Raw genomic sequence first — 26316 nt, 5'->3', positions numbered from 1 at the left:
ACGCATTGGGCTCTCAGCCAGTCACTAAAGCCTGTCGTCAGAGATCACCAGCCATCCCAGTTCCAAGTGCAGCAGCTCAGACAAGCTCTGATCTTCCCCCGCGCTCTGCCAGCTCACGGCATCTGCAGCTTCACCCACGGATCCCTGCACGCAGCCCAGGACTCCTCCAAGAGCAGGCACAGCCCTCCTCCTCCTCTCTGAATTGTACCTCGCTGCCTGTCTCTCCCTAGCAAGAACGCCCCCACCCCACGTACCTGCAGCCTGTCAGAGAGGATGGCCACCAGCAGGTCCTCGGGCAGCACGCAGCTCCTAAAGCCCAGCTCTTCTGATGTGCTGCTACCGATGCTCAGCGATCGCTGCGCAGGAAAGCAGGGACGGGGAGAGAGGTGAGAACTTGATGAGCCTTGCAATGTTGAACGTCACCAGAAAAATCAACCGCTTTGGAAACCCCCAAACAATTCCAGCTGCTGAGCTTGGAGCTGGGGTTTCTCACTAGCAGGAGACTAGAACAAAACTGCAGGCCAGCAGCTCCAGGGGAGCACGCTGGAGGGTGCGTGCGTGGCCAGCAGAGACCCAAGCTCGCAAGCCCCCAGCGCAGCATCCAGCAGCTTTGCCCACGGCTGCAGCCACATTAGCCAGGACTGCACTTTGCCAACCAACGGCTGAGATGCCGTAGAGTGTTTCTGCCAGGGTTTCATTCCCAGCCCGAGCCATGCCCAGCCTGCCCAGCTGGCTCTCTGCACTACAGACCCCCGCACCAGGCTCTGGGTGACGCAGAGCCTCCACTGGAAGCGGCCCCTTCACTTCTCAGAGGCAACAGAAAGGTCCCAGGCATCAACCAGTGCAGGCCGTGCTTCACCTGGGAGCCTGTCAGATCCATCAGATGCTGCTTCTGGGATCGGGCTGTGGGGCCATCCCTCTTCTCGCCTGCCGCAGCGCTCACCTGGCCTTGGGAGCTGACGGACTGCCGGCTGACTTTGTCCACAGAGCTGGACCGGCTCGTCTCTAGGCTGCGCTTGGCCTTGGCGTGGAACTGCTCGCCGAGGGACTCATCTGCGTTGTGACCTGCGGAGGGGACAGACGCTCAGTGGGGAGCAAGCAGGCACCTTCCACCCCAATGGGCACAGCCCTGCGCCCTGGCAGGGACACGGCCCTCGTCCCCCAGCCTGCCGGGCACTAGCAGCACCCATCTCCAGAAGCAACTCCTGCCCTGCTTCTCTTTTTAGCATGGTAAAGCACACCACCTGATACTGGATTTTAAAGCCAGAGAGTTTTTAAGGCACAGCTCCGCATCCCTCCTCACAAATGTGCACGCAGGTGACGCCGCACAGTAGCTCTCCTACGGATCAAGCCAAGGCTCCATCCTCCAGGAGCATCATTTCTGTACCTTGCGCCCATCCTGCACTCTCACGTGGAGACGGTAACATGCAGCCCTGCCCCAGCTGCATCCCCATCTCCACTGGAGCCAAATCCTCCGCATGGGCTAACCCCACCTGGGGCCCAGACCCTTCTTCCTTCCGCCAGCTCCCAACCCAACCAGGTTCAAAGCTGAGCAATGCAAAACTTCCCCCACCAGAACCAGGGTCTGGCCTCACCCTGCAGAGCTCGGGGCACCAACTGCCCAACCAGGTTTTCTAAAAGTCTCTGGTCTCAGGTGCAGAACAGCACCACATGCACGAGCTGTGTGACCTGACAGCGTGTATAGGGAAACCTCTGGAGAAAAGAGTCTCATCTGAAACTCTGGGAGGTTATTCTTCCCTTCCTCTCACGTTTCTGAAGCCACACTCAAAGTCAGTTGTCTAGTGCTTCACGAGCAGCTTCAGAGGGCTTCTTCCTTGTTCAAGTGGGCATCAGTTCTGCCTGATGGCCACGAGGAGTCAGCTGGATTCAGCTTTGAGGAAATGTAAAAAAACCCTGAGAAAAATTCAGGTGTGCCTCACCACTCCTAGGAAAAGGAGTATGCGCTGAGAAGCCCAGAGGCAGTAAAAGTGCCCCTGTCTGAGCCCTTAAAACAGAGATTATTTTCTTTAATAACATGAAATGCTTTACGAAATGGCTTTGCATTTCTGCACGCTGCACCCATGTTCCCTAAGAGACCCAAGGGCTGTCAGACTCCCTCTCTGGAGCAAGCAGAAGCGGACGGTCAGGGTGGGTTTCTGAAGCGCTGCTCTGGGTCCAGCGTGTCTCCTTACCGGCACCCTCTGCCTCCTTGCAGCTCTGCTCGATGGCAGCCCCGATGCACAGCTCCCGGGCGCGCAGCCCTGCCGAGCTGCTCCTGTCCGAGATGGCTTCTGTCACCACGGCGTCGATGGACAAGCAGGCAGCGCCGTAGTATTTGGACAGGGCAACCGCTGCCGCTGTCTTTCCTTGAGAGAGAGGAAGACTGCTTGGTGACACTTGCACGTGAAGCATTTTCAGGGACAGGCTCTAGAAAGTCCCCAGACAGGATTTCAAAGTTTCAAGGACAGTGGGAAATCAAGTGCCCCTTTAGGGGAGACCACGAGGGAGGGAGCTGAGCACGGCTGGAAGCGTTGTCCTCTAGAGCCAGGCAGATCACCTCCACCTCACACCCAGCTGAGCGCTTTGTCCCTCGTGGGGACCTCAACCCTGGGCCAGGACATTGTTCCGAGCCCGGTCCCGCCACCCCTGCGCTGGCCGGCGCTGCCTCAGGCAACGTCTGGGCACGGGCTGGGGGTCAGTGTGGGCGAGGGACCGCGCCCATGAGGCAACCTGGGCACTAGGCACCGTGCTCCCACCAAGCAACGGGGACACGGCCACCCTGTGTGGGGGGAGGATAGCCTGGCTCTGTGGACACGGGGCGAGCCACAGCACTTGCCCCAGCTGGTGAAGGCCTGGGACCATTTCATGTACCAGCAGGGCTGTGGCTTACCTCGCTTCGCTTCAAGTGGTCAATCAAGCAGCACGGCCCACCAGGACGTGTCTCTCCTGCTCCCCCCGCATTCCTTGCAGCCACGGGCTCGGCTCACCTACCTGTCAGGGGTGCCCCATGGACGATGACGACGATCCCTCTGCGGTCTCGGGCCGCGCGCCCCTCTGCAGAGATATCGATGCCAAGGTGGCGGGCGATGGCCCTATGCACAGGGCTGTCGGTCACTTCTCCCGCGGCCGCCCTGCTGCTGGTGACGCTCTGCCCATGCTCTGCTGTGCGGAACCAGATAGAAAAGTCAGCCTCCTGCCTACCTATGACCCTGATCATCCTCCCCAACCCCTCAGATCCTGGGAGAGAAGACTCTGCTGAAACCAACACCACACCGAGGTCTCACCATGCCCCTCCTTTAGGCTTGTGCAGATCAGGGTCTGCCCTAGATGGTGGTCAAGGTGCCTCTTCAGAGTATAGGAAATGGGCTGGCAGAAAGAGGAAAGAACAAGCCTTTGGCAATACCTAACAGGACTGGGCCAAATGTCCCGTCACCTGTCAACGTGGTCCCAGGTCCTGCTGAGTAAGGGGCGGACAGGCAGAACCAGGCATTTTACACTGTCCCAAGGGAGAGGCTCCATTTGCACATTGAGCGATTATCCAAAAGCTGGATGCTTTAGGAATATTACTCCAGGAGATGTAGCTGGGCTCTGAATTCATCATAACACATTTGCAAAGAGCTCCCACCTTTGCCCTTAGGAGGTCACCAAAAGCCATCTCGGCTTGCAGTGTCACGCAGGACAGAGAGCGCGCTGCCCTGCCTAGGAAAGGGAACAGCATCACCCTGATCCCAGCAGCTCCTGGGGCAAAAAGGTGCTCATTTGGCAAAACTGGGGAGAACCTCTCTGGCCTCTCACTTGCCCCTGTCCTGTCTGCAACAATACCCATCCCCTGTCTTTTCTCAACACCTTCCCTCTCCTCTGTGTTCAGATTTAGAGTCCACCTCGTTGGACTGGCTTTCATCAAACACGGAGGAGAAAACGAATGAGCTCTGGGATGAGACAGCGTGAATGATCCCAGCAGAGGACTTTCTTCCTTGATCTGACAGAGACTGGACATCTTCAAAGTTTGCGTGTTACAAGGCACAGACTTTCACGCTGGAATTCCTCCACCAAGCTGGGGAATGGGTGGCTGCTGAAAGCCTGGGCTTCCCGTGGAGAGCTCAGGGTGTGCGGGCTGGACTCCCCGCTGTGTCCACACTCAGGACAGCCAATGCCAAACCCTCACCGTTGTCCTGGCCTGCTGGTTCCCCAGTCTTGGACTCCTCATCCTGCAGCCTCTTCTGCTCCTGATAGTACTCCAGCACCTCTGGGGGCAGCTTCTCACCCGGGGCACGTGGAGGCAGCAATAAGGTGTTACGGCAGTCATAATCTTTAAGCATCTGCAGGACCTGTGCATGTAGGGAAGAGAAGACATATGCAGGACGTGTTTCTAACAACACGGACTATCCAGGCCCCTCCACAGTCTGCCAGCAGAGCTGGCTAACCCTGAAATGCCACCAGGCTTTGCCCTGGGAACTGTCTCCATCTCCCTGGCACGAACCCGGGAACGCTGGAGCACTGTGAAGCTACGGGAGCGTGCACATGGGGACCAGAGCTTCCCTCTCACCTGCTCCTCAGCAAGGTACTGCTGGTCGAACTCCAGCGAGTAAAACTCGATGGGGAACTCGCATGGGTTCTTCACCACCACCGTCCCCTCTGCTCCACGGCTGTGCGGCAGCAACGGTCCCAGCTCGAGCACTGGGGGGCTGAACTCCAGCCGTGGCTCCAGCCCACGCCCCGAGACCTGCAGCTGGAGGTTCTGGCTGCTCTGGCAAACAGTAATCTTCATCTCACTTCTGTAGGACTTCTGAAAAGAGAGAGGCACAGAAAGCTCCTCCATGAAGTCCCAAGTGACAGGGCCTCAAATTCAACTCTTTCCCCAGGGCAGGGGTGTCACCAGTACCTCTAAGGGGAATGGAAAACAGATGTTTACTTCCAGCAGGGGCTACAGCATCTGCATGCTGGCTCTGAGGAACTGGGATGAATCCTAATGTGAAGTCTAACTGGCTATTTTGGTGTCAGATGAATCTAAAACGCACTATCAGATGTTTTCACCTAGTCACAAGGGAGTGTGATGCTCATGAGAAAGGTCCTCAGGGTTACGTTGCCCAGACACAGTCCTGGCACTGCTGCATCAGGCAAACATCAGCTCGATGAACGAGGCAGGTGAGCTCTCACTGGCTAGAAATAAGGGTTGACTTCTCTGCTCAGTGTTTGGCTCTGGTCAATGCCAGACACAAGATGGTTACACCTCTACAGCAATTAAAACATCCCTGGGACTGTTCCCAGGCACGGAAGCACCTGTGTCCATCCTGTTACCCACTGCCAGTTTCCAAGCCACGGTGGCCACAGGCAAACTGCCTTTGGGAACGCCCCGTCATTGCAGCTGACTCCCAGAGTGCCTGGGAACGCGCAGGCAGGCTGAGCCAGAGCCACAGGGACTGCTGGCAGCAGCCACTCCAGGCGACTGTCCTGCCGTGCCCAGGAAGGTGCCCGGTGGCTGTTTTGCCTGCTGGTACCAGCAGCAGGACTTGCCTAGACTGGCCCTTGCAGGGTTATCCCCTGTGAGCGCGCCAGCTGCTCTGCACCAGGGCGCTGCAGCCTCAAACAGGCGCCTGCAAGGGGGAGACGAGGGCAAACAGGCAGATTTCCCCCCATGCACCAAGAGGCAGCCAGCCCAGCGTGCCCTGATGCTCTCTGAGCAAGCTCCCCAGGGGGATTTCAAAGCCCCTCTCAGAAGAGTGTGCTGCAGGGGAAACTGAGGCACAATGGGTACAGGGCTTGCAGAAAGCTCTCTGTGGAGGCAGACGCCGTCTCCTCCTCCCCGTGCTGGGCTCTCGTTACCACACTGTCCTGCCAGACCTCCTGGGGGTGACACTCGCCCATCTCACCTCTTCGGTGGGCGAAAACCTCACTCGGACGTGGCATCGCTGTCCCGGAGCGAGGGTTCCAGCCGAGGGCAGCGCCTCGAAGACACACGGCTGGGCTTTCAACTTCTGGGGCACCTTCTGATGCACCACTGCTGGCCAATGCTTGTCCACCTGAGCCAGAAAACAATTGTGTGAGGTCTCCTCGGTCTGCGAGGACAGACCCTCGGTCCCCGCAGTGCTCTGAGACACCGTCACGGTGCTGAGGGCACCCACAGCCAAACCAGCCGAGGCCACCCCTGGCCTGAACTGGAGGGAAAACACGTCGGCAGGGCAGGCAGATGGGGAGGCACCGTCCTCAGAAGAGGAGGAACAGGGGAAGGTGGCCGAGAAGTGAAGCACCAGCTAATGCCCAGGTCCAGGTGAGCCAGCCTTGCTCTGTACCTCCAAAGCTTCCTCAGTCGAGCTGCAGCCCAAGTGCTCACGCAGCCACAGGGGCAGAAAGGGCAAGAGAGGCAAAGAAAACCCAACCGAGAAGGTACGTGTTACACATGGTCTGTGCTTTACCTTCTTAACAGGCTCATTTATAGTGATGAGCCAGTTACAGGGGACCTGGACCTGATTGTGGAGCTGGATGGTTTCCTCCTGGCACTGCCCACACTGCAGAGTGGAGAACTCCAGCCTGTCCCTGGAGACGCAGACGGCTGGCATGGCCACGCTGGCACGGAGGCGGACATGGAACGTGGGGCCTCCTGCTACCTAGGGAAGGACAGAGCATCCAGCTGAGAGCCCCGGTGACATCTGCTGCTGTCCCCGACCTGCCCCGAGAGGTGCACGGGCACAGCGGCGCGAGGAAGCACGCCGCAGGTACCTTGATGGGCAGGAGCACGTCCACCTCTCCCAGCGGCAGGTTGGCACTCTGTGGGTCAAAGCACACTTCAAATGTCTTGCTCTCGCAGCAGGGCAGGTGCTTCACGCGGTCCAGCTCCACACTGAAACCTTGAACAGATGAAAATAAAGCAGCTGAGATACACAATCGACATGAACGTGTCACAAGCACGTTAAGGCCGTATGTCCTGGCTGGCAGCTCTGTGAAGTTCCCCTTTGTACCTGTGGAGAAGACTGCCACTCCTTCTCCCTTGTCACCGCACAAGGAGAAAGGGTTTTCACAGCCAGAATCCAAGACCCACATGGTAAAAAGGAAACATCTCAGTTGAGGAGCTCCAGCCATTCCTTCACTAGGGATCCCAGGGAAGGATGCACAGACCTCTCCAAAGGAGAATTTCCAACTAAGATTCCCCCATGCCATGGTGCTCTCTGAAAAACGATTTAGAGGAGGCACCTGATCACCCTTCAGACACGGCGAGGCACCGTCACGGCCTGTTTCGGAAGCCTGTTTTGATACAACAGAGGACCTCACAGGCTGTCTCCTCACTAAAGGCTGAACAGAAGTGCTATGGCATGATGAACTTTAAACAAAGCACTTCCAAACCACAAAGGGTCCATCTGTTTGCAACACAAGCTCATGGAGTGCCCATCAGACGATGCTCATGGTAGCCAAGAGCAGAAGATGCTGAGAGGTGACCAAGGTGATCAGCCCACCCAGCCCCTGCAGGGAAGCGTTAGGGCGGGCCCGGGCGGGCCGGGTCTCTGAGTGCTGCTGGCCTGGAGAACTCAGGCTCTAAAGCACCAGGCAGCAGGTCCGAAGGAGGAAAAAGTTATACATACAAGCACTCATAAAACCTCCCCATATCCAGTGGCTTAAGCTAAACTGTCAGAGACAGCTCCTTCGAGCCCACGTGAAGGCTCTCCAGCACTGGTTACCTGTGTCACGCAGGACCTGTCTGTCAGCGTAGAAGGACACAGGGAACTGCCCGGTGTTGGTGATCCTCACGACATGCATGGGGGTGTTACCAAGAATCACGTACCCAAAGTCCAGGAGGTACTCGGGCAGCTCAGCTCTGAAAGGAGGAGTAAGGACAATCCTTAAACCACAGCCTGGCTGCATTTCCAAGAGCATGAAAGATGCAAATAAAATATTTCTGGATTCACTGTTGTAAAAACTCAACTCAAGACCATGAAATCCAAGGCCTGACCACCTGGTAATAAGACTTTGGTAAGTCACGAGGAGCATAGGACCTAGGTTTTATCAGCTACCAGTGGGGCCTTAAAATAAAATTAGTTTAAAATGAGTATCATTTATCACAGCTCCTCTGCTACGGGAAGCCACTGTAGGTAAGTCCAGTGGACCTCCACCGGTCTCAGTGAAACTGCTATGCCCCATGTGCAGCCCCAGCCTGAAAGTGCTTCAGGACCTTGTCATGGGATTCGCCTGCACAGGAAATCTTCACTGCTCTGCAACCACATCTGTCCCAAAAGCAGCACGGACAAATGCGGTAATCAACACCTGCAAGATTCATGGGAGGGGCCTTTCCCAGAGCAATCTCACTCGGGAAAGCACCTACGTGATCTGTTTTGCAGAGCATCTTCCCGAACTGGAGCCTACTGTGCCTGTGCCTCCTCATGGAGGAGCAGAGGGAAGATACCGAGGTAAGCCCTGCAGTCCCACCAGCATCCGAGCCACCGGATTTGTCAAGGGTGTGTCAGCCTCTGCGGTTCCCTACTCTTTTTGCTCAGTGTGGTCTGTTAGCCGGAACAAAGATTTGAGTTGCCTCTTTCAGATCTGGTCAGCAGGGACGGTGCTGGTGCTCTCTGGAAGGGCCTGATGCTCTGCACTGGCCCCCTCAGCCCTAAGAGCAGGACCCAGCGCCTGTGGGGAGCTGAGCACCTCCAAAGCTCAGGGTGGCTCTGTGGCAGTGAGGACACTCAGCTGCTCACAGGGAGCACGGCAAAGCCACCAGGATCAGACCCTTTCTGGAGTCCCCACTACCCCCAGCTCTCAGGAGCAGGGGTGCACTGCTGGGTGCTACCCTCGGGGCACCTGGAGACAGGGTACAGGAGCCCCTACTAACTTGAGAAGCCTCTGACGAGCGCGCTGGTCAAAGGCAGTGGCCTCTGGGGGACCAGAGGTGAGAGCTTTCTGCTGCTCCAGGGCGTGTTCTTCCATCAGCAGCTGCTCCATCTGCATCTGCAGCCCAGGGTCCAGCTGAGGGAAGGAAAGGCAGCGGCTGGTTAGCAACGGTCCTTCCCAAGGCTCCCCCCTGCTCGTGTTGGAGGGGTGATGGGGTCCTTCTGTCTCGCTGCTCAGTGTCTGTGACACCTCCTGCTCTCTCAGGCAGGGCCTCATCTCAAGGGCAACGAACTCCAGCAACTTCGCCTGCCCAGTCACTGTTACAAAAGCTGATCTGGCCAGACAGACAGACAAGCCAGGAACCTTCCAGAGCTTCAAGTCTTTGCCTGCCCCCAGCCAGTGTCAAAGCAGCTCGGACAAGAGCTCTCTTGTAAAGGGAGTCATGATAAGGCTGCTGTCTCTGAGAGATCAGCACTGGCAGCACAGTCCCAGAGCACAGTCAGGCTGCTGCTATTAAGCTCTGTAAACCTGGCAGGGCTTGGGTTGTGAGCAGCAAATCCCCCAGTGATGACCTACATCCCATCACGAAGTGCCATAAATTTCATCACTTGAGCAGGGTCTTCAGGATCTCTCCCTGGGGCAGCCCCGGGGGCACTGCTGAGCTGTGCAGGATCATGGGCAGGTGTGGGCAGGGAGGTCCCAAGTGCCAGCAGGGCCCCGGGAAGCCTGCTGCGGGCTGCCAGGGACCCAGTGACACCGGGGGAGGGTGGCACGCGTCAAACGGGGCAGCAGCCATTCTCACCACGGCGTCCAAGGGATCTGGGGGTGGCTCCGCAGCCACAGCCGCCCCCAGAACTGCTGCTTCCTCTCTCTGGCCATCTTCCTCCATCTTTTCTATCACCTCCTTGAGGACCTTCTCATATTTTTCATTTCCTGAAGGAAGAAAACATCCACAAATAGAAGCGGGGCACAGAGCCATTCCCCTCAAAGCTGGGAAGCCCCACTCCCCTGACTCTGGCCTCTCCCAGAAACACCCTCCCCAAGCAATGTATGGAAAGTAGATGCTTCTCCTCTATCAACCCTGATGTTCATTCCCACCCATTTTCCTCCCCACATGGGAGCATCTCATCCCCTGCAATGTGCTGCAAATCCAACCCTGCCAAAATCCCTGCCAGCCTGTGCTCAGCTTTCCAGAGCATTTCTGTCTAGCCATCACCTTCCCAGGACTCCGACCTGCTGGCAAGCTCTGCAGGATGGTTCCTGGGGCAAAGCCCACACGGGCTCATCTGCCAGAGCTTCAGGAAGCAACCGGGGTGTTGAGTTTTGGTCTGACAGCCCTGAAACCTCCAGGCTTGGTGGAGGCAGTTTGAGCTGCCCTACGGGCATCTGACATGGGGGAGAAACAGGGGCCCCTCCTGGGGAGCAGACAGGCCGTGCTCACCTTTGATGTTCCTGGGCAGGTCCAAGTAGATCCTGGGAAAGCTCCCCTCTCCCTTCAGGGAGATTTCTTCGGGCTCCAGGTGACCCACTTGGATCTGGAAAGTCCTGCGGAAGGCTCCAGGCACTCCTGGCAGGTAGTAGACTTTCAGGACTTGCTCCTTGCCAGGTCCAACGTAACCCTGCAGGGTGTGGGAGAAGAGGGAGGGAATGCACCAGAGAGGGTTTGGCGGAGGGACGGCTCAGACGACAGACATGCCGAGAAGAGAAGGCAGGTTCTCGTACATAACAAAGTATCAGACAGCATCGCCTTCTCGCTTTCATAGAATCACAGAAGCTGAGGTCTCCTACACCAGGTCCTTCGGAGGGCCCGTAGGGATGCATTCCCCCAGGACAGACCCACAGACCACCCCCTGCTCAGCATGAGCACAGCTCTGCCCCTAATGGTGTTTACCCTCTGCTAGCAAGAGCCAGACTGAAGAAATAAAAGCTCTTTTAGCAGCCCCTATACAAAATAAGGGAAGTGCCCACACTCTCATCATGGCCAGCAGCTCCTGCCACAGCACACCAGCGGTTCCCAGGCTGGTGTTGAAGGGCCTGACCCCTTATAATGATCCCAACCAAACACCTCCTGCCTGTGCGGTTACACCGGGGTGCGTGAGCCTATTCGGACTCATGGTGACCTGCAGACATGCATCTCCGGAAAGGCAGGAGCAGAGACTAGGATGACATCTAGGGAAGGTGTTGCCAGGCAGGGCACCTCCTCTCTGGGCTTCCAGAAAGGCTGCCCCAGCCCCAGGCTAGGCTCACGCCAGCCAGGCTGAGAGCAAATGCAAGCAGACAGCAACACAGCCCTGGGTGACGGGACACAGCCGCAGCTTCCCTCGGCTCGCCCTCTGCACGCTGGGCTGGACCCTCGGCTCCCCGCTCCCCTTCACGCTGCAGGGAGAAGGTGCTGAGTGGGACAGATCCTGCCACTTGGTGCCCTGAGCCCCTGGTGCAGCGCAGAACACAGCTGCAGCGAAAGCCAGCCCTGCCAAGCTGCCAGCGCCGGCGGGGCTGTTAAAGCGACCGACTGCGCGGGGCCAAGCAGAGCTGGGTCTTGGGAAGCTGGCAGGAAGAGGGCGTCAGTGTGTCACCCCTTGTAGGAGACAGGCATGAGGAAATGTGAACGCCGTTTGGCTTCCTCTTCCCACTGCAAAAAGGGACTAGACAGGAATGCTGCTCCAGCCCAAAGACAGCCACGCAGGACTGAGAAGTTCGGACGGTGGGATGCTGCAAACTCCTCGCTGTTCCAGCCCTGCTCCTGCCTGGCCCCCTCACTGCCCCACAGAGCTCCTGCAGAGCAGCAAAGCTGGGGGAGTGGGGGACCGGCACAGGGGCTGCTACAATTCTGCCAAAGCAGCTTCATGCCCAAGTGAGAGAGGATTTAAGTCCCGCTCAGTGCTGGCAGGGGCCTGGCAGGGTGTGCTACAGGCAGGGACAAGGGCTAAGCCCTGTCCGATCACACAGCCTGGGCACGGTGACCCCCAGGAGAGCCGGCACAGCGCGGCCCCGGTGCCCGCACAGCCGGAGCGCTCAGCAGTTGGGGTCCCCAGAGCCACCGAAGCGCTGGTGCCTCCGGCCAGTGGCTGCTGTGTGACGGCAGGGTCACCCGCTGGCAAAGGCCGTGAAGGGGGGCCGTTAGGACCGTGCTTGCTGGACCACCCCTGCCCCCCAGCAGCAGCTGCTTACAGCCCTGTCTCTCCTGTCTGCTTTTGTGGGTTGCTTTCTTTTTTTTAATTTTGTGTTTTTCCCCCACAACCCTCTCCTGGGCAGCCTGACCCACAGCCAGGGTCCAGGCGCCACCTCCGTACTCACCGTGCTGGGCAGGACCAGGGGCACGCCGGGCAGGGGGCTCTCTGCGGTCCCCACGCCGGGACTTAGCACCACGTAGTTGAAGCCCATCTTCCCTCTGTTCTGCAGGGTGACCTCTGCTTCGGTGACTTTGTTAAACAGCTGGAGAGAGGACAGAGGAGTGGCAAGATGAAGGCACAGGCCTGATACTGGGAACCTCCTTCTGCATTCACTGGGGTGTGAGCAAATGAACTCAACGCAGGAGAAAAGCAGAGGCAGAGGACATACGGGTACTTGAGTCTCCCTGGTTAACCTGGGTAAGCCACTGCCACAGGGCACCCCTTAGCCCTACACAGGAACAGACACTGATGGTGGCACGCAGAGGGGCAATGCCAACCACAGAGATCAGTCATAAGGAAAGCAAAGAGGAGACAAGCTCTCTGCACCTCATGGTGTGTCATCTCACACCCAGCTGGGACAAAGGAGGTGCCATCAAGACACTGCAGAAGAAAAAGCACCTGCAGTGACAGCAAAATGGGAGACAGGGCCAACAGCTGGAAATATCTGTGGGGTTTTTGACCGAAAAGAAGTGGGGATTATTCTAGGACATTCTCTCCAGCTACAGTGACTGGGAAGCCCAAGTTAACTTCCTCCCTGGTTTATTTTGCTGATTAATCAAGAACATTAAAAGAGAGCACCTCCTGGGACCTCAGGCTTTAGGAGCAGATCAGCAGATGGACGTCTTGGGGCACGTCCCTCTGGAGATCACCACTGGGACCCTGCCTGCCCCAGGAGGCGGCGTTAGTTACCTTGAGGAGGAGGAATTACCAGATGGAGGGGGGCGGACATGGTTATTAAAAACCAGATTGGATGCAGCACATATCACTCCAAGGTTGTACTTCCAAGCCATAGAGCCAACAAAGTAGTTGGGAAGGGGAGAGAGCCCCAGCCCTAGGTGGCAGCAACACGCCGGTGATGGTTTCACGGCAAGGACCTCTGCCAAGAGAAGCGTGCGGTACCTGCAGCCCGCAGTCGATCTCCGTGACATCTAGGAGGTAGTTGATGAGCGAAGCCTCCCCGCTCAGCGCGATCTCATAGGTCGGGCCTCCTTCCACCCTGCACAGCGCCGTGACGTGGGCGACGATATTTGTGTGGCCAAAGAAGGTGAACATGACCCGCTGGCTCTTGCCTGGCTGCAGCACACCGCAAAGCGGCAGGACATCGAAAACCTGGAGGTAGGCGAGGAGAGATCAAGATGTCAAGCACGGAAATTGATGCAGAAGAGCAGCCACGGCTTGGAGCAAAGTACAGACGTGGCTGGAGGGGGCTCTTCCTCAAACACAGGCAAAATCATCCTAATCTCATCCTGTACCCATTCCACTTACCAGTGGAGGGGCCACGGGGAAAACCTTCTCCCATGCTCCCTCATTAATTAATACACTACATATTAAAAGTAATTTGGGATGTCGCCTGGCAGCAAGAAATTCTCTCCACTGCAGAACTTGCCTTTAAAAGCACCTTTTACTGCCCTAAGCAAAACACCGTATTCAGAGGTGAAAGCTCTCAGAGCTGGGGGGAGGACTCCAGCCCAGCTCATCTGACTCCTGATGCTTTCCACTCTCTCCAATTCGCATGCTGTGCGCTCTCAAGATGCTACAGCAAAAGCTACCGCAGAAATTTCCTGTTGACCACTTGATTAGCAACAAGATGAAGAATGCCCTCCATAGCTGCTGCACAGGTCAGCCCTACGACACGTCCTGCGTGGCCTCTCCAGTGACCGGCTGCTTCAGCAGCGCTGTGCGATGGGCTTGGAGGGACGCGAGGCCACTCTGCGAGCAGCATCGAGGGCCACCAGTGGGGAGGGGGGGCTACAGAACTGCTTGCCACACCGGAAACGTGGCACAAGATGGATTCCCACTTACCTCCTCCATTCCCAAGCTGACGGGCTCTGCCTCCACAGACTGCATCAGTCTGTTGATCCCCACCAGGCCCTGTGTCTCCACAGCCCCTTCCAGCTCCTCAGCAGGGGATGGCAGCACCTGCAAAACAAGCACCATGGGCTGCAGCGAGCACCTGGCTGGTCTGGGCGAGAGCACTCTGCTGCAGGCTCCGCCACCTCACCCAGCCAGGAGCAGCTGAGATGGGACCTGGGTGCAAATCAAGTACGGGTATGTCCGTGCCATCCGTTGAGTGGGTCCAAGCCCACCCACAGGTGAGACACGGGCTCCGCCTGCGCTTCCTACGCGCAAGCGTGCATGGGGAAGCTGAGTGCACCCAGCCCTCAGTCCTGGCAGAGACCTCAAGGGCATTTTGCACCCTTGTGCCAGACCAGCTTCGCTCACTCCTGCCCAGGGAACGTGCCCAGAACCCCATGCCTCGACAGGTTAGGTTCTTCAGGACAAAAGCAGGAGCACAGCTGCAAGCGAGAAGTATCAAACCAGGAAAATAAGGGCTTGGCACAAGTATCCCATTTCAGAGAGTGCTTAGGTTTCATCTCGCGCACCCATCAGTGCTGGAGAGCTGAGGATCTCCACCAAGTCACTCTCTTGAATGACACCTTCCTGAAGAAGGCGGCAGAGATATTCTTCTGTCTCCCAGCAGCTGAGAGCTGGTGTTTGACCTCAGCGGTGCCATCTTTCAAAAGGAACCTCATCCCCTATTTAATAAGCGAGGGCTTTGTGAGTGCTTTTGAAGTGTGGCAATACCTGCTTCTTCAGTAACGTGAAGAAGGGCCTTGTGCTGGGGCCTTGGCATCAGCAGAATCTGCAAGAATTTTTATGGGACATCTTTACACCTAATCAGAGGCTACATCTCCCCGGTAGATGAAGCTCAGAATCAGAAGATTCAATGCTCTTTCTCTCATCTCCACATTTTCAAGCCTAGCAAAGCTTTGCCAAGTGCCTATTCCCAAAGATTCTAACCCGCACCTTTCCTAGGTCTATGGTCTCCCGCCTCCCCAGGGAGGTTATGTGGGTATTGCCTTGACACAGTCACACAAGCAGAAGGGGAAGCTGCAATCCAGGCGTATCCTTTGAAGCCTTTTGGATCCTACTTAGCCACACCTACTGGATTTTCCCTGGTTTGTTTCTGCATACATGGCAACAAAGCAGGAAATAAAGAAGATTCCACGCTTCTATCCAAAAACATTCAGCCACGCTATTCTTTACGTCTACGGGGTATCATTTCTCCTGATCCAGAAAAAATGTGCCCTTATAATGTTAAAATGACCGAAGTTTGGATGTGAGCAGGTGCAACCCCTCTCCTTGACCTTAATGTCAACGCCAGTGCTTTCAGAACTTCCCATGCTTTCTTGCATCCTCTTTTATTGCCCCAGGAGCAGCCTCTGTCCCACACGATGCAGAACAAGGCGCCAGTTCCCACTAGCACGGACATCAAGCTCCAAAGCACCGAGGTTCACCAGGAAGGTCAGCAGACCAAAGGCCATTTTTCATGCCAGGAGGAAGAGACAATGACCTTGAAAAGTCTCATTTTATCAAAGATAGCTCTGTGGCCATCCCTGCGATACTGCAGGTCTCGGGTGAAGGCAGAGACATAAAAACATGCGGCTCCAGCTGGGGGTGAGAAGGTGGTACCTGGAGATCACAGTACTTGGCACAGCTTGATACAGGAAGGAAACTGGAAGCCTTCACATCATGATGCAGATAAAAGGCTCATTTTACAGTGTAAAAACGAGCTAAAAAACCCCAAACTCAGCATAGGTCTGTAGGATCTCAGTGGGCTTCTCCAAGCAAAACTACCCGATTTCTCCCTCCCCAGAAGCCCCATGTCCAGCCGCTGGCCCTGCTGCCCAGCCCACCCTCAGGGCACATGACAGCAGGGCAGCAAAAAGGGGGACTGGCACAAGTACGGCTTTTCAGTGGCAAGATGGGGGAGGCAACGCAAGCGGTATGTGTACAAGAAAATCTACCTTTGCTTCCAGGGAGTCATCTGCACCTGCTGGCTCTTGGGCAGGATCCCCTGCGGCTCCCAGGGCTTCAGCTGGCTCCTCCACACCTCCACCCCTGCAGCTGCTCCCTGCAGACACCGAGCGCTCCGACCAGGCTCCCTCCTTTTTTGGTGGTTGGGGTTTGGTGAAAAATTTCGGTACCGGAGGGCTGAACCTGGAAAATAACATGACTTTGATTGTGGACCTGCAGTGGGAGGGAGGGAAGCCTGCACGAGCAGCTCCTCGGCAGGATGCGGCCCCCGGCTGGGCACTGCGGGTGTGAATTCAGTAACGGGTCTGAGCCAGCAGCTCCCAAACCAGGATGGAGCAGGTCAGCATACGGGGCTGCCTAGGGATGACGCTGGTGTAGCGGCGGCACAGGCAGCTGGCAACTGGTTGCAAGGAGAAATGGAAGAGGACACGGGTGAAAACCTTGTAGGGAGGTAAAAATCACAGCAGGAAAGGAAGAGACACACAGACTGTGCAAAAAGGTGAGCCTGAGACACAAAGGGGCAGATCCGGAGAGCAACAAGCCAGTGCAGAGCCGCCAGTGCCCTCCTGAAAGCACCCACAGCTGCAGACTGGGCCTCCCCCACCCAGAGGGCCAAGGCGAGAACTTCTGCAGCTCCACCAGGTGCTAACCCGGAATATTTCCCCTGACACCACCCGCAGCTGCAGGTCAGCACAAGCAAGCAGCAACGCCCGAGGCTTTCTCCAAGCACGTAAGGCAGGAGCAGGGATAGAGCCCGGAGCCTGCTGCGCCCTAACCCCGACAGAGCCCAGCGCCGTGCGGGGCACCCACGGAGCCCGGCACGGGACACCCCACACACGCGGGGCAGCGTGGAAAGACCCGCTGAGAAACTCCGGCAGAGACACGGCTGAACAGCCCGTTGATCCCTGAGGAGCGCCGAAGCAGCAGCGATCGGTGCTCCGGGGAAGGGAGCTTGTAAACCACAGCCCAGCGCTGGCTGGCCCTGCTTCCCAGGACGTTCAGACAAGTGCTCCCACCAACGCCTACAGCTGCACCCACAGCTGCAGCAGAACCTGCCCTTTCCCTGTAAGACACTAAATGGCTGTTTGGGGAATGTGATGTGCAGTTCAACAGATGAAAACTCACTGCACCAGTGTGGTGTTCGCCTCAGGCCACAAAGGTCTGAGAAAGCAGCTTTCCAACCCCAGCCTTCCTTCCCAGGGGAACCAGTATGGGGGCTACAGTAAAGCAGCAGCAAGAGACTGTGTAGGTTCTTAGTGTAAAATGACAACACATAGGGTTGGCAGGGAAGAAAAATCATATATCTGCTTGTCCCAGTGCCTAGGTATGGGTTTGTAGCTCCAGAAATAAAGCAGGACTCTAGGTTATGGACAATGCAGGAAGTGTTGGTAGCATCTCACAGCCCCAGCTTGGCTGGAGAACGTTGTCTCCTTCCCAGCGTCAAACTGGTGATCACTTATTCCCTGAGCACCTAAGCCCGACCACGGCTGGGAGGTGTTACTCCCCCAGGGAAAGTTGAAAGCAATTTGTCAGGTCACAGGCAAACAGCCTTGGTCTTTGCAAAGCACAAACAGGACACGAGGAAGGAGAAGAGCTTCAAGAAGAGAGCAAAGGGGCACATACCTCATCTGGCTCACGCAGCTGTCCATCAGGAAGGACCAGTGGTACTGGACAAGAAGCGGGCTGCAGTTGGTCAGCTCGATGTAACGCACATCTTTGGTGTCGTTCAAGATGCAGCCGAAGTCCAGGGCCGTGGGCTGGATATGGAGATTTGGGAAGTAGACTTCTCCCCGAATGGTGACCTGCTCCTCATGAGGATGCTCCAGAAACTGTATCTTTAGAACCTTCTCCACTACCCGGCTACACAAATCCTCTTTATAAGCAGGGTTAAATCTGATGGAGAGAAGAAGTTCCTCCCCTATCTCCAGCTTCATGGGCTGCAAGGAAATGAAGAGTATTAATCACCGGTGTGATGAAGTCCCAAGGTCTGGCAGCACGAAACGTGGAAATGTTCAACGTCTGACCCCAGCATAGGCTTCTCAGTTCATCCTGTGTTTTCTTCACAGTGTGTGCCTGACTGCAAGCCCCACCACGCTCTGTCTGAGACTATCTCAGGCTCATCTCACTGTGCTCTGCATCAATACACGAGGAAAATAAATATTCTACTGCTGAATTCGGGACCCCCAGGAGCGATGTGCTAAATACACAACTAAATCAGCATTTGGCACACCAGGGCCTTTTGCCCCAGCTCTAGAGGAACTGCTTTGCCCTCCCAGCACAAGCAGCATGGCACTGCAGCCTCGCCCTTGCAGGGGCTAGTCACTGGCACAGCACAGAAGCGGTGGCCGTGCCTACAACGTTTAGCAGAGCCCATGTCCAACCCCTTCCTCCAACAACAGGGCAGGGGCCAGGCAGCGGCTGGAGGAGCCTCCTCAGCCTTCCTGGAGGCAGGGCTGCCCCTGAGGAAAGCCAGCTGCTCTGGAGGGTGTCTGAGAATGGCTGCTGGAGAGCTCAGTGACTTCCAAGAGACACCGTTATACACGGCTTGCCCAGGCCTAGCTGCCTGCTCCCCTCTCCTCACGTCTTAGAGCCAGGATGTATTTCCCCAGTTCAGATGATATTTCGTTTCCTTCAGCAGCTTGCTTCAAATCTGACTTAGTTCAGGCCAGTCTACTGCTGAGTCTAAAGAATAAACTTCTCTGCTAGAGGACCTCCCAACAGAAACGTACCACCACACCCCCCTCTTCAAACCCCACAGCGGGAGGGCCCACGGCTGCTCACCTGAGCGTCTGCAGAGAGGGGCTGCCGCTCCGCGTCACAGATTAAGAAGGGCTGCTCTAAGGCCAGGACGACGCTGAGTGGCAGGGCGGAGGCGTTTCTTAAAGACAGAGACTGGTGCTGCAGAGTTAGGACATCACCAGGTTGCTACAGAAACAGGACACAAGGGGAAAAAACAACATGAAGTAGCCACGGAAGTCCTTCCCTTTCTGATGCATTTCAAGTTTTTCAACCCCAGAAGTGCATACACCTCTATTTACTATTTTTGTTAGTTTCTATCCTTCTAGGTGGTTTTTCTCTAAGTATATCAGATCCTTCCATGTTTAGAAACCACAGCATCCCCCGGGGACAGGGAAACACTCTGGCACACAGAGGAGGGAATAGGACCCTGAGAGGAGGCAGCTGCATGAACAAGACCAATAGCAGAAAGTGAACCCAGAGCACTTGTCTCCATTTTCTATCCTCTCGAGAAGAACGGCACAAGATGATTTTCACTCACATAGTCATTTCTTACAACCTTGTCAGCTCTAGTAGCCTCATAAGAGCAGTGATGCTGGTCAGAGGAGAAAAGCGAGCAGGATTTGGCCCATAGCAGAGAGCCTGCAGCAGCCTAAGGTTGGCTTTGAGCATCTACAGGCACATACAGCCAGGAGAAACCTCAACAGTCGGGCTGCAACGGGTGTCCTGCTGCCCCTGCTCCAGTGACAAGCTGTCTGTAGCCTCAAAGCTCGGCTCTGCCTAAGCTATTTCTTCCTGTTTACGCATTGCTCTGGGCTTCCTGCATGGTTTATATAAACTAGACAGTGTTTGGGCAACTTGTTCTGCATGTATTGATATCAAACAGCTGCAGTGTCATAACACTCAATAAATCCGAGCACATGGCATCAAGCAGACCACAGGCAGACATCAGGGATAGCTGAAAAGCTTCTAATTAAACCTGAACTGCCTGCCCACAGGATTTTGTGCTTCTCTGGAAGCCTGGGAACCAGAGGAGAGGCCTGAAAACACAGAAACTAAATAATGAAGTATCTTCTCTTTTTCAGACACCTCAAGGGAGAGGGAAGGTGATGCAGGAGTCAGGATCCAGAGGCTAAGGGGCACCTGCTTTGCGCTGGCGTTATCATCACTGCAGCTGAAGGATGTCTGCGGGTCCTTTGAAGAAGGTGAAGCTTGGGGAATTGCAAAGGGCTACCATCCATGCCAAGAGCAGAGAAGGCAAACAGACAAAATGACAGGTTTTTCTCATCAGCCTGAAGAGCTGACAGGAATCTCAGTTCTTCTCAGCTTCCCTACAGGATCGGTGTTCAGACATCACCGTGCCTCGGAGGATCCCCAGAAGCCTCCCTTCACCCCGAGTACAGGAACTGGTGTCTCTCTAGAAGTAGCCATGATCCCCCTCGGCAGAGCAGCTGTTCTCTCTGTTTTACTTGGGTGAAGTTAAAAACCAGTCCCATCTCTGAAAACACCCTCGCTTACTTTACGAAGCCCCTCAGGAAGGGTGAGGAGGGGGTTTAGCATCGCTCAGCTGCAGCACTCTGCTCGCCCACCTCAGCCCCAGCACACGAGGTGGCTGTGCAAAGCCCACGCTGTTCTCGTGGGTCCCACACATCTCGCCCTGTGCCCTTGGCTCAGCAGCTCAATTCTGTCTCCACATCAAAAAGGCAGAATACAGCTGGTGGGACTGCTCCCGATCCCAGAGGGGCGAAATATTGATCTCAGTGTTAATGGCAAAATCTTGGTCCCGCTCAGCCCAATAGTCAAAGCCCCAGGGACTTGGAGAAGCCATTTAACTTCCTCCTTCGAACACAAGCACACGCCCCACCAGGCTTTCAGTCACCAGCCATGCTCTTCAGTGCCAGGATGAAATCCAGAGACTTACCTTCTCCACCCGGAAAGCGATTTCCCTGGAGGACATTTTCAGGACGGGAGCGATGAACTCGCAGGTGACATCCACTTCCATTATCGGAGCCTTTTCTGCCTTGCTCCCCACGACGGCGTGGCACAGCAGCCGCTCCTTCACCACCTGCACAGAGGAGTCACCCGTCACCCAGCGGGGCCCAGCAGGGCGTCCCCAAAACGCACTGTATTTGCTGCCCACCCAACCACAGACCCTGTTACCGCCATCAAGTTACAGCCACTGGGCTCCTCAACAGCCCCCTTTTCTTTTTATGCTGCATCCCATTTATTCTGCTCTCAAACGTCCGTAATGCCACACCCCACTATCCACAAAAAGCCCTCGTGAGTCATGTGCTGCCTACAATTGTAACAGTCCCTGCCCCAAATTATTACTGTTTTGATTTGTCCCCTGCCAGGCATAATACTTACAGAAAGCTGTAGGGACTTATTAAAAAAAAAATTTTTTAAAATGAAACTATATTAAGGGAAACAGGTGACAGAAGGGCCAATGCTAGCAAACCCTCCCTTGGAAGCTTAGAGGACAGGATCCATGGGAAAAACCCAAATAGGCAGACTGCCTTCAGGTAAAGAGGGGGCCACCCATTCCTAGCAGGTACTGTGCCCTCCTAGAGCTGGTTTTAAAAGAAACCTCCCCAGGAAAGAGAGGTCTTGCAGTTTACATGAAAACCCTCTGCTTAAGCTGGATGCTCTTAAGACTTTTTCCTGATTTCTCATGGTTTCAGTTCCCCAAAATCCTCCCTTCATTTCTCACTCTTCCCTCTGCTACAACACCACAACTCCTCCTCAGAGCCTACAGACTCAAAACCATCTGTGCTGCATGTGCGATGCAGGGAGTTGGGCTTCTGACCGACATCAAGAGTATTAAGTTCTCAAGACCCGAGGAAGGTGGAAAGCCCACTCCCAGGGTCTTGGCTTTGACTGCAGGAGCCAGGTAGCCACAGCTCAGCTCACAGATCCTCTTTCGGCTTTCCCGGCAGGACAGCCTCTCCAGCACCCTGATCACTTTATTTCCTTTCTTTTCCCTGCTTCAACAAAACCTTTGGGCTCCGAACTGCACAGGGACAGTCCCATCGCAGTCAACTAGGTGAGTAATCAAGTATTCCTCAAGCTACCTACCAAGGCAGCCCTTTAAAACACCTTTCAAAACACAAGTATCAGCAGGAGCTTGATGCAGATTTATTCCACATTTGCCTAAACATCTGTGCCCAGCAGTCTTGGAGAGAGGGAATGCACACCAGGGTTAGCTGGAAGTTTCTCTGCAGAGTAGGATTTCCCCTGGAAATAAGAGTCCAGGGAGGAGAACACCCCGTGACCCTGCTGAAATCTCCCCCTGAGCTGCCATCCAAGGGTGCTGCGAGACCTGGCTGCCCTTGGGACCCTGGGACTGGCTGAGAGACTGAGGTGAGCCGTTATGGAAATACTGACAAAGTCAAGCTGTCAATTGTAACGATCCCTGCAAACAGTTTCCCACGTGGATGAACATCACCCGATCGCTACAGCTGACACACTGTGTTCATTTTTCTGCTTCAGGACTCAGTGCTAGACGAGCCCTCTGCCCATGCTTGTCTACGGAGGAAAAATGATGCTACTCCCAGACACTCCCTCCCTTCACAGGTGTTTTGTTTTACTCACTGCTTCCCCCAAATACATTACTTTGCACTTTGTTATTTACTTTCTGCCTGTGCTCCTAGTCTAAGCGTAACTTATTTTCTCTGCCCTTCCTTTCTGCCTCAGCACATGACACCTTGTAACCTGCCATTTGCCCCTGAAGTAGCAATATCTCCTTCAGTCTGTGTTTTGGTATCAGCAGGTTGGGTTTACAGTAGCCATGGAAACATGAAAAAGCCTTAGGAACTGACAGTGGCCAGCAAGGAAAGCTGGTGCTGCCATGGTAGCTTGTGCTGTTAGAACAGTTCCCCCCCTTCTTGGGGAAGGCTCAGCCCTCGGCGGGGACCTCACCTGAGGAGTGCTGGAGAAGCATTCCAGCACCATCTCCGTAGTCTTGCCCGGCATCAGCTCCACCCTCAGTGGCTGAACCTTAAACCCAGGGCAGGCAGGTCTGGGGCTCTGGGAGGAACCTTGGCCCCCGGTGGTGCTGACAGCAGGGACACGATGACGCCGGCGAAACGAGCCAGAACCTGCTGTTGACCAGTAGAGCCAACGGGTGCGCCGTCCTTTGTTTGTTATCTTGAAGCGGTAACAGCAGGGATCCAGGCTGGAAGGGAAAAGAGATGGAAAAAGTCATGGGAGCTGCTATCTCCCAGCGGTCACCCGGCTTCAGCACCCTGATGGCGTTACCCGACTGCACACGCAGCAATAAAAGCACCTCCAAAAAGGCTGACCTAGCTCAAAGCTTCAGCAAAAGCCAGACCTTGGTTGCCCCTAAGTTTATCAGCATCCAGCAGCTGCTCTGTTTGCGTACAGCAAGGAAGAGCTGCATGAAGATCATCATCTCAGCTGCTGCAGACAGAGCATCACCAGCCTAGAGACCCTCCGGTGACCTGGGCACCCCCTGCCTCGCTGGCGGGGCCCCTGCCCTGGCACCCCCAGTCCCTTAGGGAGCATCCAACCTCATCACCCCCAACACATCGTCCTTTGCCTGAACAGTGCAGCTGCTGTTGTGGTTTAGGAAGATAAATGCACTGTGAGAATACAGGATCAACAGAAGTTTCCCCAAATCAAACATGGCAGCAAGACCAGGTCTGGCTGCTGAGGGGATGGAGCAACGATGAGAGATGAATAACTAGAGCTAGATATAAACCAAAATGAATACTCAAGGGAAATTGATTTCTTCATGTAAGGAAACACTAACTGCAGGCTCATCTGGAGTAATTATTTTACCCTCTATAAATCTGAGCATGACCAGGACGTGAATTGTTCCTGGAACAGTTACTGGTTTTTTGAAAAGGACAGAATACACGGCTTACAAAATGCATGCCTGCCCCAGGCAGCTAAATGCACAGACCTGAGCCAAGAATAGAACAAACCAGCCGCTGAAACAGACTGTTAAAACATGATGTGTACAAGCTTAGTGTGAAATGGTTTCTGTGGTGGACAGCACAGACGAAAGCCTGGAGAAGCTCTGGGTGGATGCAGAATTTGTGGCTCTGGGAAAGCCCAACTCATCTGAGATGTTACCTGGGTCCCGTCTCAGCTCACCTGGGGCAGCTCTGCAGCCGACAGCAAAGGCAACAACTCCAGAGTCTGCAGAGCAAGACGTGAAGGGGGGCAGAGGACCATGACACAAATCACACTGACATCGCCCACTCCGTTGGGTAGCCAGTCTGTGGCTGCACAGAGCACAGGACACGCTGGACAAGCACCAACCCCCTGCAATGTCCCTGCGTATGTGGGTGGCTTGTGCATGCATATTTAACCCCCCAAAATCTATCCTAAAGAGTAGGATCAACCTGCTTTTTCTACCCCCAAATTTAGGGATTGGACCGCTGTGGACACTCTGCAGCCAGGGAAAGGAACAGGCACCTCAAAAAGACTATTCTTCTCATCCTAAGAGGTGTCCAACACAAAGCAGGCAGCACTTTGAAAAGGCTTATTTTTCTCCCATTTACAGGAACAGGCCTGGTCAGATAGAGGCGTTAGGACCAGTGAACCCCCTCCTTTGAGCCAAGCTCTTTAATTAACACCCTCCATTTATCCTGCCCAAACTCAGTGGACTTCTCCTCCTCTCCCTTCCAGAGCTGGTCCAGTGCCACCCTCGCCTGCCCACACCTCAGGCTCTGCTGCGGCGGTGACGCCGAGGAAAGCCGGTGGGAGAGACGAGGGAAGAGCAACTACATCTGATGAAGAGCAGCCCGGCAGGGGAGATGGGGAAGGCGAGCAAATGAGGGATGACACGGGGCAAAGAAATTCTGCTGCTCCTCAGGACCGCTGGGCAGAGGGCAAACAAAACAGCACCATTAATTTAGTCAAGGACCTGCTAACAAGCTACCACCAAGGTCTTCTGCTGTTGCGAGATGATACTCCACAGGGAAGGGAAAAACAACCAACATGATTGCAAAGGGAAATGTGTTTATACTTGTAATGTAGCATCTTCCACCCAGAGGCTTCCAGGACCTGCTGTTTTCCTCCAAATCTCTTTTTGTTCAAGTGAGGAAATAGATGTATTATAACTAAAGACAAGTCAGTGACAATTTAACAACTGGTTTCCATTTTGGTGGCTTTTGAGGGTATCTAACAACTTTCAAATGGCCACAGAAGGTTTCTAAAGGAAGCCCTGGGGCTTCAGGAAAACAGAGCCAGGACCTTGAGCGCTGAAGAACAACCAGCCTGAAGGACTACAGCAAAACTGCCCCTTGCTGAGCCCACGGCAGAAGCTGAGAGATACCCTACCTGAAGTGGGGTCCCAAGTTGAGCTCCGGCGCAAAGAGTTTGTCAGTGACAATCGTGGTGCCAGTGCCAACAGCCCGGACGGGGATCACGTAGGTGTGGCTGTTCTCGATGAACAGGTTCACCTCGTCCTTGAATTTCTCCGTGTCATCCAAGCTTGCTATGACAGCCACAGACACCTCTGTCTCAGGAGGAATCACTCCTTCACTGGGTTCAATCCTCCAGCACGAGCATTCACGAGCCTGTAAGACAAGCCGAACACTAACTTAGCATGGAAACCACGGACCCTGGGCTCTTGTGGGGTGCAGGAAAAGGAAGGACTGAAGATACGAGGATAAAAACCAGAGAGGCTCCATTTCCTTAAATCCAAGCTGGAAACAACAACTATGCAGGAGCTTCTACAACCTGTATTTCACCTCCCTTTAACAGACTCACTTCATTAACCCAGTGTTGCCCAACCCAAGGGATGCTCATCCTCAGGAGGAGGTTATTCCTCCTCCAGTCTCTCTTTTGGAGCGCACGCCAAGGGAAGCTACTTCACCTCTCCTGGCTTCCTGACAATGGTGGCTGGGCTGGCATAAAGGCTCAAGGCCAGAGGAAGCCAGGACTGCTCAAATCCCACCGCAGCAGCCACACGGCTGGGGGATACTGCTGAGAGCCTGAAGAGTAACTCTGCAAAACCGGCTGATCAAACCCCTGACACCAACGTCTTCTTTCCCAAGAGTTACTCAGTGCTTCTCAACAGCCCCCGAAGAACTGAAGCACTCGGTTCCCACTGATCACCAGCTGCAGTGAGGTGCCCCAGTGCCTTCTGCTTTGGAAAATTCAGCTATAAATGTTCATAGCAGGGCAGTAAAGCAATAAGCAGAAAGCAAACTGGAAGGCACATGCCCTGTAGGCATGGCCCGAGCTTCCAAGCACTCTCTTCCCTCTGGTTTCTCATGGACTTCCCTCCACAGCTGCGGCAGTGAAGGTGCTGGACCCCAGCCCCTCTAAAACCACGTTCCCAGGGAGCAAGCCTGCAGAGAGGAAACACACACCGTGCTCCCTGGCCAGCGGGAAATGCACAGGGAGGCAGATATACAGCTTCCAAGTGTCCATCACGGTGGTGGTGGTGCCTGCACCCCACACTTCAGTGCCGTGTTTGGGGTGACAGGCACTACTCACCCAAAACCCTGCAGTATTGTAAGAGAAGAGGTTTCCCCCCGCCTTTTTTATTTTTTAATGGAAAGCAACAGTGTGCTTG

At 55.1% G+C, this 26316-nt stretch overlaps 1 protein-coding gene across 1 annotated transcript in view; it reads right to left on the bottom strand.

Moving 5' to 3' along the window:
- The window catches only part of LOC141954991 (hydrocephalus-inducing protein homolog), a 96322-nt gene that overhangs the window by 5374 nt on the left and 64632 nt on the right, over nt 1–26316 (bottom strand). The window contains 24 exon segments of the mRNA XM_074895068.1: nt 255–403; nt 850–1065; nt 2193–2366; nt 2992–3159; nt 3823–3845; nt 3847–3997; nt 4160–4328; nt 4547–4786; nt 5871–6020; nt 6414–6605; nt 6718–6845; nt 7671–7807; nt 8819–8952; nt 9620–9750; nt 10259–10436; nt 12115–12252; nt 13110–13319; nt 14013–14129; nt 16019–16211; nt 17652–17965; nt 18810–18953; nt 20686–20829; nt 22683–22938; nt 25074–25312. Of these exon segments, the coding sequence (XP_074751169.1) occupies nt 255–403; nt 850–1065; nt 2193–2366; nt 2992–3159; nt 3823–3845; nt 3847–3997; nt 4160–4328; nt 4547–4786; nt 5871–6020; nt 6414–6605; nt 6718–6845; nt 7671–7807; nt 8819–8952; nt 9620–9750; nt 10259–10436; nt 12115–12252; nt 13110–13319; nt 14013–14129; nt 16019–16211; nt 17652–17965; nt 18810–18953; nt 20686–20829; nt 22683–22938; nt 25074–25312 (4095 nt within the window).

This window comes from Athene noctua, unplaced genomic scaffold, assembly GCF_965140245.1.
Source record: "Athene noctua unplaced genomic scaffold, bAthNoc1.hap1.1 HAP1_HAP1_scaffold_53, whole genome shotgun sequence".
Classification (NCBI taxonomy): Eukaryota; Metazoa; Chordata; class Aves; order Strigiformes; family Strigidae; genus Athene; species Athene noctua.
The sequence above is the reverse complement of the archived record's forward strand: the minus strand, read 5'-3'. Positions and strand labels throughout refer to the sequence as shown.